The sequence below is a fragment of the Mirounga angustirostris genome, unplaced genomic scaffold (assembly GCF_029215605.1).
Source record: "Mirounga angustirostris isolate CCGP_5_RB_7025 unplaced genomic scaffold, mMirAng1.0.hap1 SCAF_1, whole genome shotgun sequence".
In the NCBI taxonomy this organism is placed as follows: Eukaryota; Metazoa; Chordata; class Mammalia; order Carnivora; family Phocidae; genus Mirounga; species Mirounga angustirostris.
In genome coordinates, this window is record NW_026991709.1 from 207,936,828 (window position 1) to 207,951,396 (window position 14,569).

Here is a 14,569-nt window from a genome sequence, read left to right on the forward strand (position 1 = left end):
AGCCAACAAAAGCCAGAAAGCAAGAAAGAGAAAAATGAATCATCAACTACAGAAGATCATCAATACAATTAGTGGCTAAATTCTCATTTGAGATGGAGACCATAAAGTAGTGGAATAACACATTCACAAGGAAAAAGGCTGTCACCAAAGAAATTTGTGTCCAACTAAACTATTCTTCCAAAGTCAAAGCTACAGAAATACAATCGCAGATTTACCAAGGCTGAGAGAATTTGTTGCTAACAGATAGTAATTCAAACGCTAATAGCATTAAAAATGGCAACTACATGGATCAATATAAAAGACTCTATAAATTCATTTTCCCTTACTTGTCCTCTACTGACTTATTTAGACCAAACTGTAAGATGACATGAGGTATGAATCAGAAGACCGCTTTGTAGGGTTTATAGCATATATAGGTACAATATCCAGATGTGTGTATATATTTGTAACATATGTGTATGTATATATACAACACAAAGGAAAGGTAGCAAATAGATCTAGAGTAAAGCATAATTTCTATATTTTCCCAGAATGGAGTTAATATTAATCTGAAGTATACTGTGATAAATTAAAATGCATATTGTAATCCTCAGAGCAACTACAAAGCAAACAACTAAAAAGGTACAGTAACAAAACTTACAGAATAAAGTGGTACAGTAAAAAATACTTAACATGAAAGCAGTAAAAAAGGAACAGAGGAAGAAAAAAAGACATGAGACAAAAGAAATAGTCAAATGGCAAATATAAACAAAGTCATATGGATAATTACATTAAATATGAACAGTCTAAAACGCAATCAAAAGGCAGGCACTGTCATACTAGATGTATTTTTTTTTTCTTTTAAGATTTTATTTTATTTATTTGAGAGGGAGAAAGACAGTGAGAGAGAGAACACAAGAGGGGGTAGGGTCAGAGGGAGAAGCAGACTCCCTGCAGAGCAGGGAGCCCGATGCGGGACTCAATCCCAGCAGTCCGGGATCATGACCTGAGCCAAAGGCAGTCGTTAGCCAACTGAGCCACCCAGGTGTCCTGTCATAGTAGATTTAAAAAGCAAGATCTAGCTATCTGCTCTTTCAGATTCAAATGAACAAATAGGTTTGAAGTAAAAGAATGGAAAAATATATACCATGCAAAGAAACCGTAGTTTTAAGAAAGCTGGAGGGACTACATGAACACCGGACAAAACAGACTTTAAAACAAAAATTACGGGGCGCCTGGGTGGCTCAGTCATTAGGCGTCTGCCTTCGGCTCAGGTCATGATCCCAGGGTCCTGGAATCGAGCCCTGCGCATCGGGCTCCCTGCTCGGCAGGGAGCCTGCTTCACCCTCCCCCACTCCCCCTGCTTGTGTTTCCTCTCTGTCTCTGTCTCTCTCTCTGTCAAATAAATAAATAAAATCTTTAAAAAAATAAATAAATAAAACAAAAATTACTAGGGGCGCCTGGGTGGCTCAGTTAAGCATCTGCCTTCGGCTCAGGTCATGATCTCAGGGTCCTGGGATCGAGCCCTGCATTGGGCTCCCTGCTCAGCAGGAAGCCTGCTTCTCCCTCTGCCTGCCGCTCTGCCTGCTTGTGCTATCTCTCTGTCAAATAAATAAATAAAATCTTTAAAAAAAATTATTAGAGACAAAGACATATTTAATAATGATAAAATATCAAATACATCAGGAAAATATAACAACTAAAATATACGTATCAACAGAACATTAAAATACATGAAGCAAAATCTGACAGAATTTAAAGGAAAAATAGACAATTCAACAAAAATAGTGGATTTTACTACTTCCTTCTCAACAGAACTAAACAAAATCAGAAAGGATACACATGACCTGAACAACACTATCCAGCAACTCAACTATTATATACAGAACACTACACTCAAAGAATGCAGAACATGTGAACATGAAACATTCCCCAGGATCCTGAGCCAGAAAAATGAGTCTCGATAAATTAAAAAGAATGAAAATCATACAAAGTAATCTCATACCATGAGAAAATTAAATTAGAAACCAAAAACAAAAAAATCTAGGGAATTCTCAAATGCTTAACATTTAACAAACTTTATTTTTTTTTTTAAGATTTTATTTATTTATTTGACAGAGTCACAGCGAGAGAGGGAACACAAGCAAGGGGAGTGGGAGAGGGAGAAGCAGGCTTCCCACAGAGCAGAGAGCCCAATGCGGGGCTCGATCCCAGGACCCCGGGATCAGGACCTGAGAAGAAGGCAGACGGTCAACGACTGAGCCACCCAGGCACCCCAAAATTTAACAAACTTTAAATGACCTGATGGTAAAAAAAAAAAAAACAAAACCCCAAACACAAGGAATATTAGAAGATATTTTGAACCAAATGAAAATAGAAACAACAACTCAAAATTTACAGGCATAGGGTGCTGGGTGGCTCAGTCGGGTAGACATCCGACTCTTGATTTTGGCTCAGGTCATGATCTCGGGGTCCTGGGATCGAGCCCAGCATCGGGCTCCCAGTATGATCCTGTATGTGACAATCCTAAAGAATCTACAAAAACCAAAACCAAACTATCCAGAACAAATGGTATGAGTTCAGCAAGTTCATATATACATACAAAACCAATATTTTTCAAAACTAATATAAGAAGTTGTATTTTCATGTAATTGCAATAAAGTATCCAAAAATACAATTAAGTAATCAATTCTAGGGGTGCCTGGGTGGCTCAGATGGTTAAGTGTTTGCCTTCGACTCAGGTCATGATCTCCAGGTCCTGGGATTGAGCCCCAAGTTGGGCTCAGTGGAGAGTCTGCTTCTCCCTCTCCCTCTGCCTGCCTATCCCCTGCTTGTACTCTGTCTCTTTCTCAAATGAATTAGTAAAATCTTAAAAAAAAAAAAAAAAAAAGCGATCAATTCTGTTCATAATAGCATCAAAAGAAATATTTAAAAATAAATTTAGCAAGGGGTGCCTGGGTGACTCAGTCGTTAAGCGTCTGCCTTCGGCTCGGGTCATGATCCCAGGGTCCTGGGATCAAGCCCCGCATCGGGTTCCCTGCTCAGCGAGAGGCCTGCTTCTCCCTCTCCCACTCCCCCTGCTTGTGTTCCCTCTCATGCAGTGTCTCTCTCTGTCAAATAAATAAACAAAATCTTTAAAAAAACATAAATTTAGCAAATGAAATATAAAAACTATACACTGAAAAACACAAAACACTTCTAAGAGAAATCAATGATGATAAAAATAAATGGAGAGACATTGCATGAGTATGAATTAGAAGACTAAATATTGTTCAGGTGTGATTCTCCCCAAATCAATCTATAGATTAAATACAAATCTAATAAAAATTCCAGCAAGCATTTTTGTATCAACTGATGAGCTGACCCTACAATTTACATAGGAACACAAAGGATCTATAATAGACAATGAAAGCCACAAAACTGGAGGAGTAACACTAATTTCAAAACTTATTATAAATTACAACAATCAAGATAAAGTGATTGTGGCACAAAGACAGACATGAAGATTAAAAGAACAGAAATGAGATGCAGAAACAAACCCTTACATTTATGGTCAACTGATTTCCTACAAAAGTGCCAAGACTAACTGAAGGAAAAAAGAGTGGTCTTTTCATCAAATGGTGCTGGATAAAGTGGATATCCATATGCAAAAAAAAATCTTACACCTGTATGTCAGACCACAGCAATCAACTCAACTATGATCTTTAACCTAAGAGCTTCAATTACAAAATTTCTAGAAGAAAACACAGAAGAAAAATCTAAGTGAATTCGAAGAGTTCTTAGATGTAACTCCAAAAGCACAATGCATGAACAAAAAATTTGATAAAACTAGATTTCATTAAAATTTAAAAATTTTGCATTTCAAAAAATACCACTGAGGGAAAAAACAAAAGGCCAAATGACTAGGAAAAGATACTGCAAGTTATGTATTTGATCAGGGACATGTCCCAAGAATATATAAAGAATTCTTACAACTGAGTGATGAGATGACAAACAACCTAATTCATAATAGGCAAAAAATGTGAATAGGCATTTACCAAAGAAGATACATGAATGGTGCATAAACATATGAAAAAATGTTCAACATTATCTAATTACTAGGAAAATGCAAACTAAAGCCACAATGAGATACTACTATACACCCACTAGGATGGATATAATCAAAAGGACAGATAATACCAAGTATGGACAAGGATACAGAGAATCTGGAACCCGTGAAATGGTACAACCACTTTAGAAAACAGTTTGGCAGTTTCTTAAAAAGGCAAACATAAACTTAGCATATGACCCAGCAATTTCACTCCTAGGTACCTACCCAAGAGAAATGAAAACATATGTCTACACAAAGACATGTATGGGAATGTTTGCAGCAACATTACTCATAACAGCAAAAAATGGAAACACCACAAATGCTCATCAATTGGTGAATGGATAAACAAAGTGTGCTACACCATACAATGGAATAGGACTCCAGAATAAATTGGAATGATCTCTCGATACACAAACAACATGGATGAACATCAACAACACACTATCTGAAAGAAGTCAGACACAATTACTATATGTTATAGGACTCCATTTATAGGAAATCTCCAGAAAAGGCAAATCTACAGAGACAGAAAGCAGATCACTGGTTTCCTGGAGCTGGAGGAAGGAGTCAGAACAAACTGTAAACCAGCAGGAGGGAGAATTCTGGGATTATAGAACATAATAAAATTTGTGAGTCGTAATGATTACACAAGTCTATAAATTCACTAAAAATCACCAAATTATACACTTCCTGTGGGTTTTTCATTTTTGTATTTCATGGTATTTAAATTTTACCTCTACAGAGCTATTAAAAAATTACAACAAAATTTTACTGGAGAATCATTACAATCAGTGTTAAAGGAACCTGAACAGGTGGCCCTAAAATGACCCCACTGGATATAAAAACTCAATACATCATTTAAAAAAATGTCACAGGCCGATGGGATGGGAGGACTCAACTGCATGCCAGTTCACTTAATACTCCTTGGACGGGGAACAAGGTAGAGCTCTGCCCCATGGCCTACACCAAATAAAATTCCAGATGAACTGGAGTAGTAATAAGGAGGAAAGTAAAATCAGGACAGACCAAAAGAAAGATTATAGGCGAACACCATGTCAACTTCAGGTGGGGGAAAATACACGAGGAGCATTTAAAAACTCAGTTAAAACCCACTTATAACTAATCAGAAACGGGAAAATGACGCGAAGTGTTCATAAAAGAGATCAAAATGGTTAGTTAATACTTGACACTCTCACCCCAAGTGAAGTGGGAGTGACAGAGAACACCCATCTGGATGCTAAGGATGGAGACACGGTCTTCAGAGACTGCTCCCTGAATGATCCTTCCCCAGGAGGCACTCAAGAACGGAGAGGAGAGAGGAACGTGGTTCTTCAGAACAGCTTTGTCAACCAAGGAAATAGCACCATAACGTGGCATAGTTAATTTAGAGAGTTTACACAACAAATGCAACTATTTGTTTCCAAAGAATAGATTATAATGGGCAAACGTGTACACGATCTAATGATCACAACTTCACACTGATCTTTCTGGAGAGGAGAGCTTCGAATTTTGAGCGCTTGAAAGATGGCTAGGAGAGCTGAGGATGGTCAGTTTTAAATTCTATTTAATTTGATTAATTTAAGACTGAGGAGTCACACGTGGCTAGAGGCTTCCGTACTGGACAGTGCAGCTCTAAAGCACAGGACTGGGGGCCTCGGCTGCCCCGTACCTGTTTCCTGCCCCATACAACACCCACCCACAGCAGGAGAGGATCTCGGTGCAAAGGGGTGACAGGGGCCCAAGACATGGAAGTTACCACACCGAGAGCCATAGCAGCCAGGAAATGGACTCTTACCTCTTCCTCTTCTTCTGAGCCACTTTCTTCACTATCAGATCTTGGAGCTACTTCATATCTAGAAAAAATATCACTGTTTTAATACACACTTCGCTAGAACCCACAGGATTCACTTTCTTTAATGAACTGGCCTGCTTCTAAATGAAAGCAAAATCATCCCCAGCTGCCAGAGCCCCTGGAACGAGGCCAACTCACCCCGGGTTCATCTCAAGCCAGGCCTCTAGCTGCCCTGCTTTGGGGGCGTCGGTGCCTGTGAGGATCTTCCCGCTTTCCACGTGGATCACTTTCACCGGCAGGTCACTCATTTGGCTAGTCTCATCCAGAGGCTGAAAAAAACCCACATGTGTAACTTGAGGCTCTGTTGTTTCCATACCTCAGGCTTCTGCTAACTATGGCCACCTTGGGAAGTGCTCTCCCAACTCCATGCCCAGAAAATGGCACAAAACGTGGCCAGTGGTTGTGAAAATGGGTTAATGACATTAAAAAAAAGGCTTAATGACACATTAATAATCCAGTAATAATATACGATCCATTGGTGACAACTGTTTCTTCAAGGTATTTCATTTTCAAATAGGAAATACAGCTCCAACTTCACAAGAGCACAGTGGTGACTCTTCCCCAACCCCATCAGACGGTTTCTCTATGTGTCTACCAGTATCTGTTTCTCATGCGGCCTTGTAGATCTACTCCATGCATGAGAAACAAGGACTGCGCTCTCCCCGTTTATACACAAATGACTGTATTATTCACATTCTTATGGCCCTTGTTTTTTTTCCCCCATTGATACTACATTTGTAGACTTCCTCAGAGGTCCTCATTCTTTTCTGTGAAACAGCTAACTAGAATATCTGAAAAGCAAAACAACTAATTTCCTCTTAGTATATATAGAATTCCTCAATTTCTCGTCCTGAGATGCCAACGTTGGAAGAACATTTCCCCCTCCATTAGCGCCCACAAATTTCCTAGAGAAAACCTCCAGGATGAGGACGAAGTTCTTGGTTTAAAACTTTGCTTGCACCTTCGAGGAACTTCTACCAGCCCCATGTCCCCTAAGATGCCACACTCACTGTCAACATGGCCCACACAGTAGAGATGAGCTCCCATGCAACCAGACCACCTCACCCTCAAAGCTGCCCACCATGAAAGGTGATGGCAACCACCTGCCGCATGAGCATGCTCGGCAGATGGCCTCCATGGGCCGCCATCAGTGACTTTCACCCCCAAGTGCTCCCTGGGAGTGGCTAACAGTGCTGATGCTTGCACTTCCCCCCATCCCCAAATTCTGATTCAACTGCTCTGGGGCTTTTTGAAAAACTCCCAGGCAATTCAGAGGTGCCAAGGCTGAGAAGCACTGGCTGAGATTCAAGCACAATTCACAGCCAACACTGAGTGATGCTTCTGTTGCTCAAGAGGAGAAGCGGCCAGTGATTTACCCAACAGAATTCCCTGAACTGCACTTTCCCGCCATAGGACTTTTCCCCTGAATGCCCCAAATGGCCTTACAAAGGCTTTCTACTGTAGCAAAACACCAGCCCACATTCTTAAAAATTCAATATAACATTTAAAATAAAATCTCATGGGGCACCTGGCTGGCTCAGTTGGCAGAGCATGCGACTCTCAATCTCAGGGTTCTGAGTTCAAGCCCCACACTGGGCATGGAGCCCATTTGATAGATTAGATAGATAGCTAGCTAGCTAGCTAGCTAGTTAGCTAGATAAATAAATAAATAAAAGAATAAAATAAAATCTCATGAAATAAATACCTATTTGAGTTAATCACTAGTCATTCACTTTAGAAATCTGGCCTCCAGGAAAAGTGTGCATCTGCTATGGGCTGAACTGTGTCCCCCCAAAATGCAAATGCTGAAGCCCCAATGTGGCTATATGTGGAGATGGGGCCTTGGGGGGGTAATGAGGGTTAGTTGAGGTCACAAGGGTGGGGGCCTTGGGATGGGATAGTGCCCCTGTTAAGAGACAGCAAAGCTTGCTGTCTCTCCTGTCATAGGGGGACACAGCAAGAAGGCAGCCATCCACAAGCCAGAAAGAGAGCCCTCACCAGAAATTGACCTTGCTGCACTTTGATCTTGGATTTACAGCTTCTACAACTGTGAGAACATACCTTTGTTGTTGTTATTGAAGTCACCCCAGCCATGGTGTTTTGTTATGGCAGGCCACGCCGACTGGGGAAGAGCACGGAAAGGTAATGGACAAGGAGGCTCGTGACAACATGTGCAACAGGAGAGAGGGAACAGGGCAACAGCCTCCAGGAAGGGAGGGGCACACAGTGGTGCATCAGAACTGAGCAGTGCAGGATCTTCATCTCGGCTACAGATGTGAAGCAACCTAAATAACTATCCGTCTGCATGCTGAATAAGATCCCAACACATCGACACCATAAAATTAAAATAGAATTAATGGCCTGATTTGGAAAGTGGCCCAAGATATTCTGCTGAATGGAAAGAGTCTAGCTGTGTCTAGATCACCCCCAAAGGCCTTAAAACAAAACAAAAAGGACAGAGGGAAAACGATTCCTGGATGCATGTTCAACATGCATGTCACGAGAGAGCAGGTCCTGTGGGGGCTTCTGCTTTTCATCATACCGTTTAAATATTTTCTGCAAGAAATACCACATTTCGGTGACACTGAAAGAATAAGGTAAGTGTATGTGAGCTAATGTGGGAAGATGTCAGGGATACAATGAAAGGCTGGAAAAAGAAAACCATCTGGTGGCACATACACAGAAAAGGCCCCAGAGCAAACGGTTACTCAGTTTTCCTCTGGGAGGTGGGAGTGAGGAGGGGACAGGGGAGGTGGGAAAGGAAACACCACTTATTTACACCTCCCCCTTTTATACATCTTTCCTCCAAATGAGTGTACTGAGTGAGAACGGTGGCTTTCAGGAGGCGGGTAGGGAGGTAGTAGGGAAAAAACGGTGTGTGGAGACAGCAAGCCCTCTCTGAGTGGGCCACTTTGTATGCTTCTGACTTTCAGAACCAGACTAGTGAAATTTCACATGTTAAATACATAAATGAAAGGGGTGCCTGGGTGGCTCAGTCACGTAAGTGGTCTGCTTCGGCTCAGGTCATGATCCCAGAGTCCTGGGGTCGAGCCCCACATCCGGCTCCCTGCTCAGTGGGGAGCCTGCTTCTCCCTCTCCCTCTGTCCCCTGGCTTGTGCTCTCTATCTCAAATAAGTAAAATCTTTTAAAAAAATTAATAAATACATAAAAATGATGAGTAAATAAATAAAACCAACAAGGACAGGGGAAACCGCACTGATGGGGGCACCGGGGAGGACTAACCCAAGTAACTTTTAAATGTAATATCTGGAGCACATTAGTTTCAGGCTGAGTAACTCCAAACACCAACTAAACTCTACTGAGGAGGCCTGTTTTCCACAGGAGTATGAGTTAACAATTCTCAATGTATTTCCTAGAATGTATTTTCGAGGATCGGGCAAATAAGGAAATATACCATGGCTAATGGGACCCAAGTTCTAAGCTGTTATAATAAGGAAAGAGAGAAGAATAGAAATAGCCATATGGTATTAGATTAGACGCAAAGATATCCCTGTGAATGTAAGATTCTGAATGTACAGAATAGCAATGAAGATATGTATGCATACATACACCTATTCCCTAGATCTGTTTGCCAAGAGGACCTAGAAGCAATGACACCCATATCAACAATCACATCTAAAGAGATCTTGGTGGCCATCTGGCTGGCTCAGTGAGTAGAGCATGCGACTCTTGATCTCGGAGTTGTGAGTTCAAGCCCCACGCTGGGTGTAGAACTTGCTTATGTACCTACTTTACTTATTAAATAGAGGGTCAAAGACAGAGAGAAAGAGTGATCTTGGGTTTCTAAATATTGATTGGGAAAGCAGAAGATGAGCTTGAGCTATCTCAGTGTGCAAGGAAGTAAGGAAGCCCTCAAAGGACACATGGGCCAATTGGAAGGGGCCCTTCTGGCCCAAACTGGAATAATTTGAACATCAAAATAATGACCGTAAAGGATTGAACTAAATGAGAATCCTGTGAGTTGGTACCAGGGGTTGACAAACTATATACCAGGGGCCAAAGAGGAAAGAAGAGAGAAAGCTTTTCCTTCCTATAGAAAGTCATCTAAAAAATACAGAAGAGGGCACCTGGGTGGCTCAGTTGGTTAAGCGACTGCCTTCAGCTCAGGTCATGATCCTGGAATCCTGGGATCGAGTCCCACATCAGGCTCCCTGCTCGGCGGGGAGTCTTCTTCTCCCTCTGACCCTCCCCACCTCATGCTCTCTCTCTCTCATTCTCTCAAATAAATAAATAAAATCTTTAATAAATAAATGAATAAATAATAAAAATAAAATAAAAAATACAGAAGAAATCATGGGGGAGGGGAGGCCCAGGGTGAAGGGAGGGGGGATCACCATTTTGTAACCATCATGGCAAAAACTGATACAGGCAAAGGCCAATTAAACAGATGAAGAAACTAGTGGGTGGAAGTAAGAGGAGGTAAAATACGTTTAAAGAGCCTTGAGAATCTCTCCACAAGGTACTTAGTAATTACAAAAAGAAAAAACAGTAACTTTCATCAGAGATGCCTTGGCAGACCCCGAGGGATCATGGTCAGCATCACCAGTGACTGAAGCCATCCACGCCGTGTGCTCCCGACGTGAGGCATAGAGCACACAGCGTCACTCTGGGGTCTTCCTGCCAAGAACACATAACCTGAATCTAACCACAAGGAACTGTCAAGTCAAACCCAAACGAAAGGCCCCTGTGGCAAATACTTGGCTTGTGCTCTTCAGAAATGCCAAGGTCAGAAAAGGCTCAGATGAAGCAAGGAGCTGTTCAGGATCAAAGGCCTAGAAGGACCGCCCCTGAACGCAATGCATGGTCTCGGAGTTGCCGCAAAGGACATCAGAGGGACAGCTGTCCAAACCTTAATAAGCACCGTGGACAAGATCATGGTTATTATCGCAGCCATGCTTGTTTCTGCTTCTTAATCACTGTACAGTTACGGAAAAGAACCTTGTTTTTAGGAAACACACTGAAATATACAGAGGTAAAGGGTCGTCATGTCTGCATCTAACTCTCAGATGGTTTAGGGAAAAATGTGTGGGAAAACGGGGAACCCAAGTGAGGAAGGGGTCGGAATTCTCTGTCCTGTAATTATGTCAGAGTGAAACTAACAAAATAATGGCATGTACAAAAAATGAAGTCTGGAAGGAAACACACCAGGAGCTAACAATAGACCCTCTTGGAAGTGGGACTGAGGAGGAGATGGGATGTGGCAGGGGACATGTGTGGATTCTTCCCATCGTCATAGATAGCTCTGGTGATTTAAAAAGAAAAACAAATTTAATGGATGCAAAAGACCTAACCTTCCAGGGCTGGGCTGGCATTTCCATGAAAAGAAACTCCTGATCCCTTACCTCGCCATCAGGTCCGATTGCAGGCGTCTGTCCTTCTGCATTTTCTGCCTTCTAGAGGTAAAGAGAGACATGGTCACTCACTGACCAGGGAGGCCCAGGCACACGTGTCAAGACGGCTGCTCCAGTCCCACCCAGGGGCAGGCGCATGGCCAGGTCCCAGCACACCTTCTTTTTCTTTTTCTTCTTTTTCTCCTTGGCGACCTGGGCAGCCTTATGCTGCCGCACCAGCTCCGTGAGGTTAGCCACGTACTCATCTGTCTGCTGCAAGAGGTAGGCCAAGCGCTTGTCCTTCTTCTGGTCGATGAGCTTGCGGTACCCCTCCTCATCTTCAGCCTGCAGAAGGGTGAGGTTATGGGGCTTGCTTGCAAGAGACACGTGCTTGTCCATTAGTGCCCAAGGCAGGTAATCCAGAGTCAAGAAGCCCACTGGGGGTTGTTTAACCAGCAACCAGACCCTCACCAAGGGAGTGCTTAGCTGACACCAGAGCTGTGCTGTACATACACCCTTCACCTAGCTATCGACTCCCCCTTCAGTATTTCCTCAACCCCTACCCAGGGAAGACCCTGAGGGGGCCTGCTGGACAGATACACTTTTGCCAGAAGTCATTTGAAAAGGCCAACAGCAAGTCCTGGTCCCTCTGTCCACAAACGCACCCCAAATCCAAACACTTCTCTCTGGTCCAGGCCAGATTACTCTCACAGACCCATGTAACAAGCCCCTCCTGGCCTTCTAATAATCAATCAGATCATGTCACCCCAGCTTATAGCCTCCTGTGGCTCCCCCTTTAGAATTAAATCTAAAGCCTTCCTTGTGGCCTACAAGGCCCCACATGACTACGGGGACTCTGACCTCACTCGTGTCCTCATCATGCTATTCTAGGGGCCTCTTGCTGTGCTTCGCACTTGGCTTTCTGCCACCTCAGGTGCTTGCCCTTGGTTCCTCTATCCCTGGAAGGCACTTCATCCAGGGAGTCATGCCCACCCTTCCCATAACACCCCATCAATCCCCACTCCCTCATCCTGCTTCCTTCTCTTCAGGGTACTTCATACCACCCAAAACGGTCTTGTTTGTTCAGCCTGGGCATCTGTCTCTCTAGGGCCAGCAGGAGCAGCCAGGAGGGTAGGGACTGCGTGCTTCTCCTTACTACTGGGGCTGCGTGCATACGGCAGTGCCTGTCAGTATCTGCCCAACTAGAGAATCACCCCGAATACCCAGACACAAAGGGTGGGGACAGAGGATAGGGATCACATCACCAGTCACTCTCCCAACCTACAGCGCGTGCCCACTCCATTTTCTGGAGAGACCACAGAGCAGTCAGCTAACCAGCCTAAGGTGTCTCGATCACCGACAGAATGAACAGGTCAGGTCTTCTGGACTCCCAAACCCAAGTTCTTTCTCTCTGTCCCACCTCTAACTCTGAGCAGTACTCCACCTCGGTATAACACAAGGCAATCGATCCCTGGTGCCTACCACAACCAAAGCACCCACGAGGGAACAGGAAGGGACACAGCGTCACGAAGGCAGAATTTTACCATGAGTCTCCGCATTCTCTCTTTCTCAATTCTTTCATTTTCCTTCTTCTGTTCCCTCTCCGTGTTGGCATGGTAGGTGGCCACCGCCTTCGTGAGCTTCTGGATTTTGCCTGTGACCGACCTGTGATATTCTTTGAAATCCTTGGCATGCTGCAGAATGCTATTGAGGTATTCCTGCAGAGACATACACAGAAGAGAGAACTGGCTACTCCCCAGGGGTTGCTGTAACACTGCCGCAAAGGAGACAAAACTTTAAAGGCAGCTTGTTTAAAACCAAGAGGATGTAATCAAAACGGTACAACGACACTGTCTGCCCCTGAGGTTCGGCATTCTCTGTGTAAGGAAAGCCCCAAGCTGGGGACTGTGGTAAGAGGGGCCCTCCCTCAGGGATAACAGGCAGGGCCAGCCGCCTTGCCCAAACAACCTGCCACTGAACACTAACTACCCCAAAACGCCCTCACCTCCAAACGAGTCATTCCACTGCCAGGAATTCCCTTTAAGGAAAACAGCAGATATTGGCCAAAACAATTCAAGTTCAAGAATGCTTTTAGCATGATTTCTAACATTGCAAGGTTGAAATAGGCTACATGTTCCCCAGCAGGGAAATGGTTACATAAATTACTGGATGCTAAGGCAGAGAAGGAATACAACGTAAACGTTAAAAATCATGCTTCCTGCAATACTTAAAAACAAGTCAATGTCTGCATATGTTTGTTTAAAGGAGACTATTTAACTTTTGGATACTCTGTGCATACAGAAAACCAATCTGAAGAATATATACCAAAACGCTACCAGTGGTTAACGCTGAGTGGTGACTTTTTAAACTACACCAGTACTACGTATAGACTAGAGGAGAGCTTTAGAAAACGTAAATGAGCAAACAAATCAAATCGTCCCCATATCCGACTCCAGTAGAGATGCGGTCTTCCTGACTGATCTTGTAAAAGCTAAGTCAGATCACACCCTCCTCTGCTCAGGACCCTTCATGGCTCCCACCTCACTCAGGGCAAAAGGCCCAAGTTGTCTCCTCAGCCCAGACACTCTGCCCATCACACCTCTCTGCCTCACCTCATCCCACTCTCTCCCTTGCTCACTCCACTCCAGCCACACTGGGATCCCTGCTGGTCACAGAACACATGGCACATTCCAGCCCCAGGGCCTTTGCGCTTCCCCTCAAGCTGCAAAGCTCCTTGCCCACGTCTTTGTGGCTTCCTCCCTCAGATCCCGCCTTCCCAGAGAACTCCCACAACCATGCTGTGTCAACAGCCCCTCCGTCCCTCTCCATTCCTGCCTTCCATCTCTTCATACCCTATCACCTCCCAACATGGCATATGTGATTATGGCCCGTTTTCCCACTGCCGTTTGGTTTTGTCCACTAACATATTCTCGGTGCCTAGAATACTGTTGTGATGAAGACAGACAGCATGCTTAGAAACAAACCGAACAAGACTCAACAGCGTGCAAGCTCCTGCAGCCCAGGCACGCAGGCCAAGCCTTTGCAGTGGGGCGGGGACGCACCTGGTGCTTCTGCCGGCGCTTGCGCTCCTGCTCGATCTTCTGCTGCTTCTCCAGCTTCTCGGTGATGCGGGCCTCACGCAGGGACTGCCGCTTGCTGCGCTTGTAGGCCTTGGCGTTGAGGGCCGTCTCGAGGGCTGTGTCCCTCCTCATGCACACCACCACTTCCTGTCGTAGCTTGAGGAAGGAAGAAATGTTGTGCACAACGTTGTCAGATCCACACATAATTACATATCTC

The 14,569-nt window shown here is 44.0% G+C and overlaps 1 protein-coding gene across 12 annotated transcripts in view; it reads right to left on the bottom strand.

The window, feature by feature from the left end:
* Positions 1-14,569, bottom strand: part of SMARCA4 (SWI/SNF related, matrix associated, actin dependent regulator of chromatin, subfamily a, member 4) — an 89,266-nt gene that overhangs the window by 48,832 nt on the left and 25,865 nt on the right. For 11 of the 12 annotated variants that reach the window (XM_045862994.3, XM_045862992.3, XM_045862991.3 and 8 more), the window contains 6 exons: positions 14,335-14,508; positions 12,817-12,990; positions 11,450-11,617; positions 11,285-11,335; positions 6,060-6,190; positions 5,865-5,922 (listed from right to left, as the gene is read on the bottom strand). In XM_045862994.3, coding sequence (XP_045718950.1) covers positions 5,865-5,922; positions 6,060-6,190; positions 11,285-11,335; positions 11,450-11,617; positions 12,817-12,990; positions 14,335-14,508 — 756 coding nt within the window. The remainder of the gene's footprint in view (positions 1-5,864; positions 5,923-6,059; positions 6,191-11,284; positions 11,336-11,449; positions 11,618-12,816; positions 12,991-14,334; positions 14,509-14,569) is intronic. The other variant, XM_064570916.1, reaches the window with a different exon arrangement.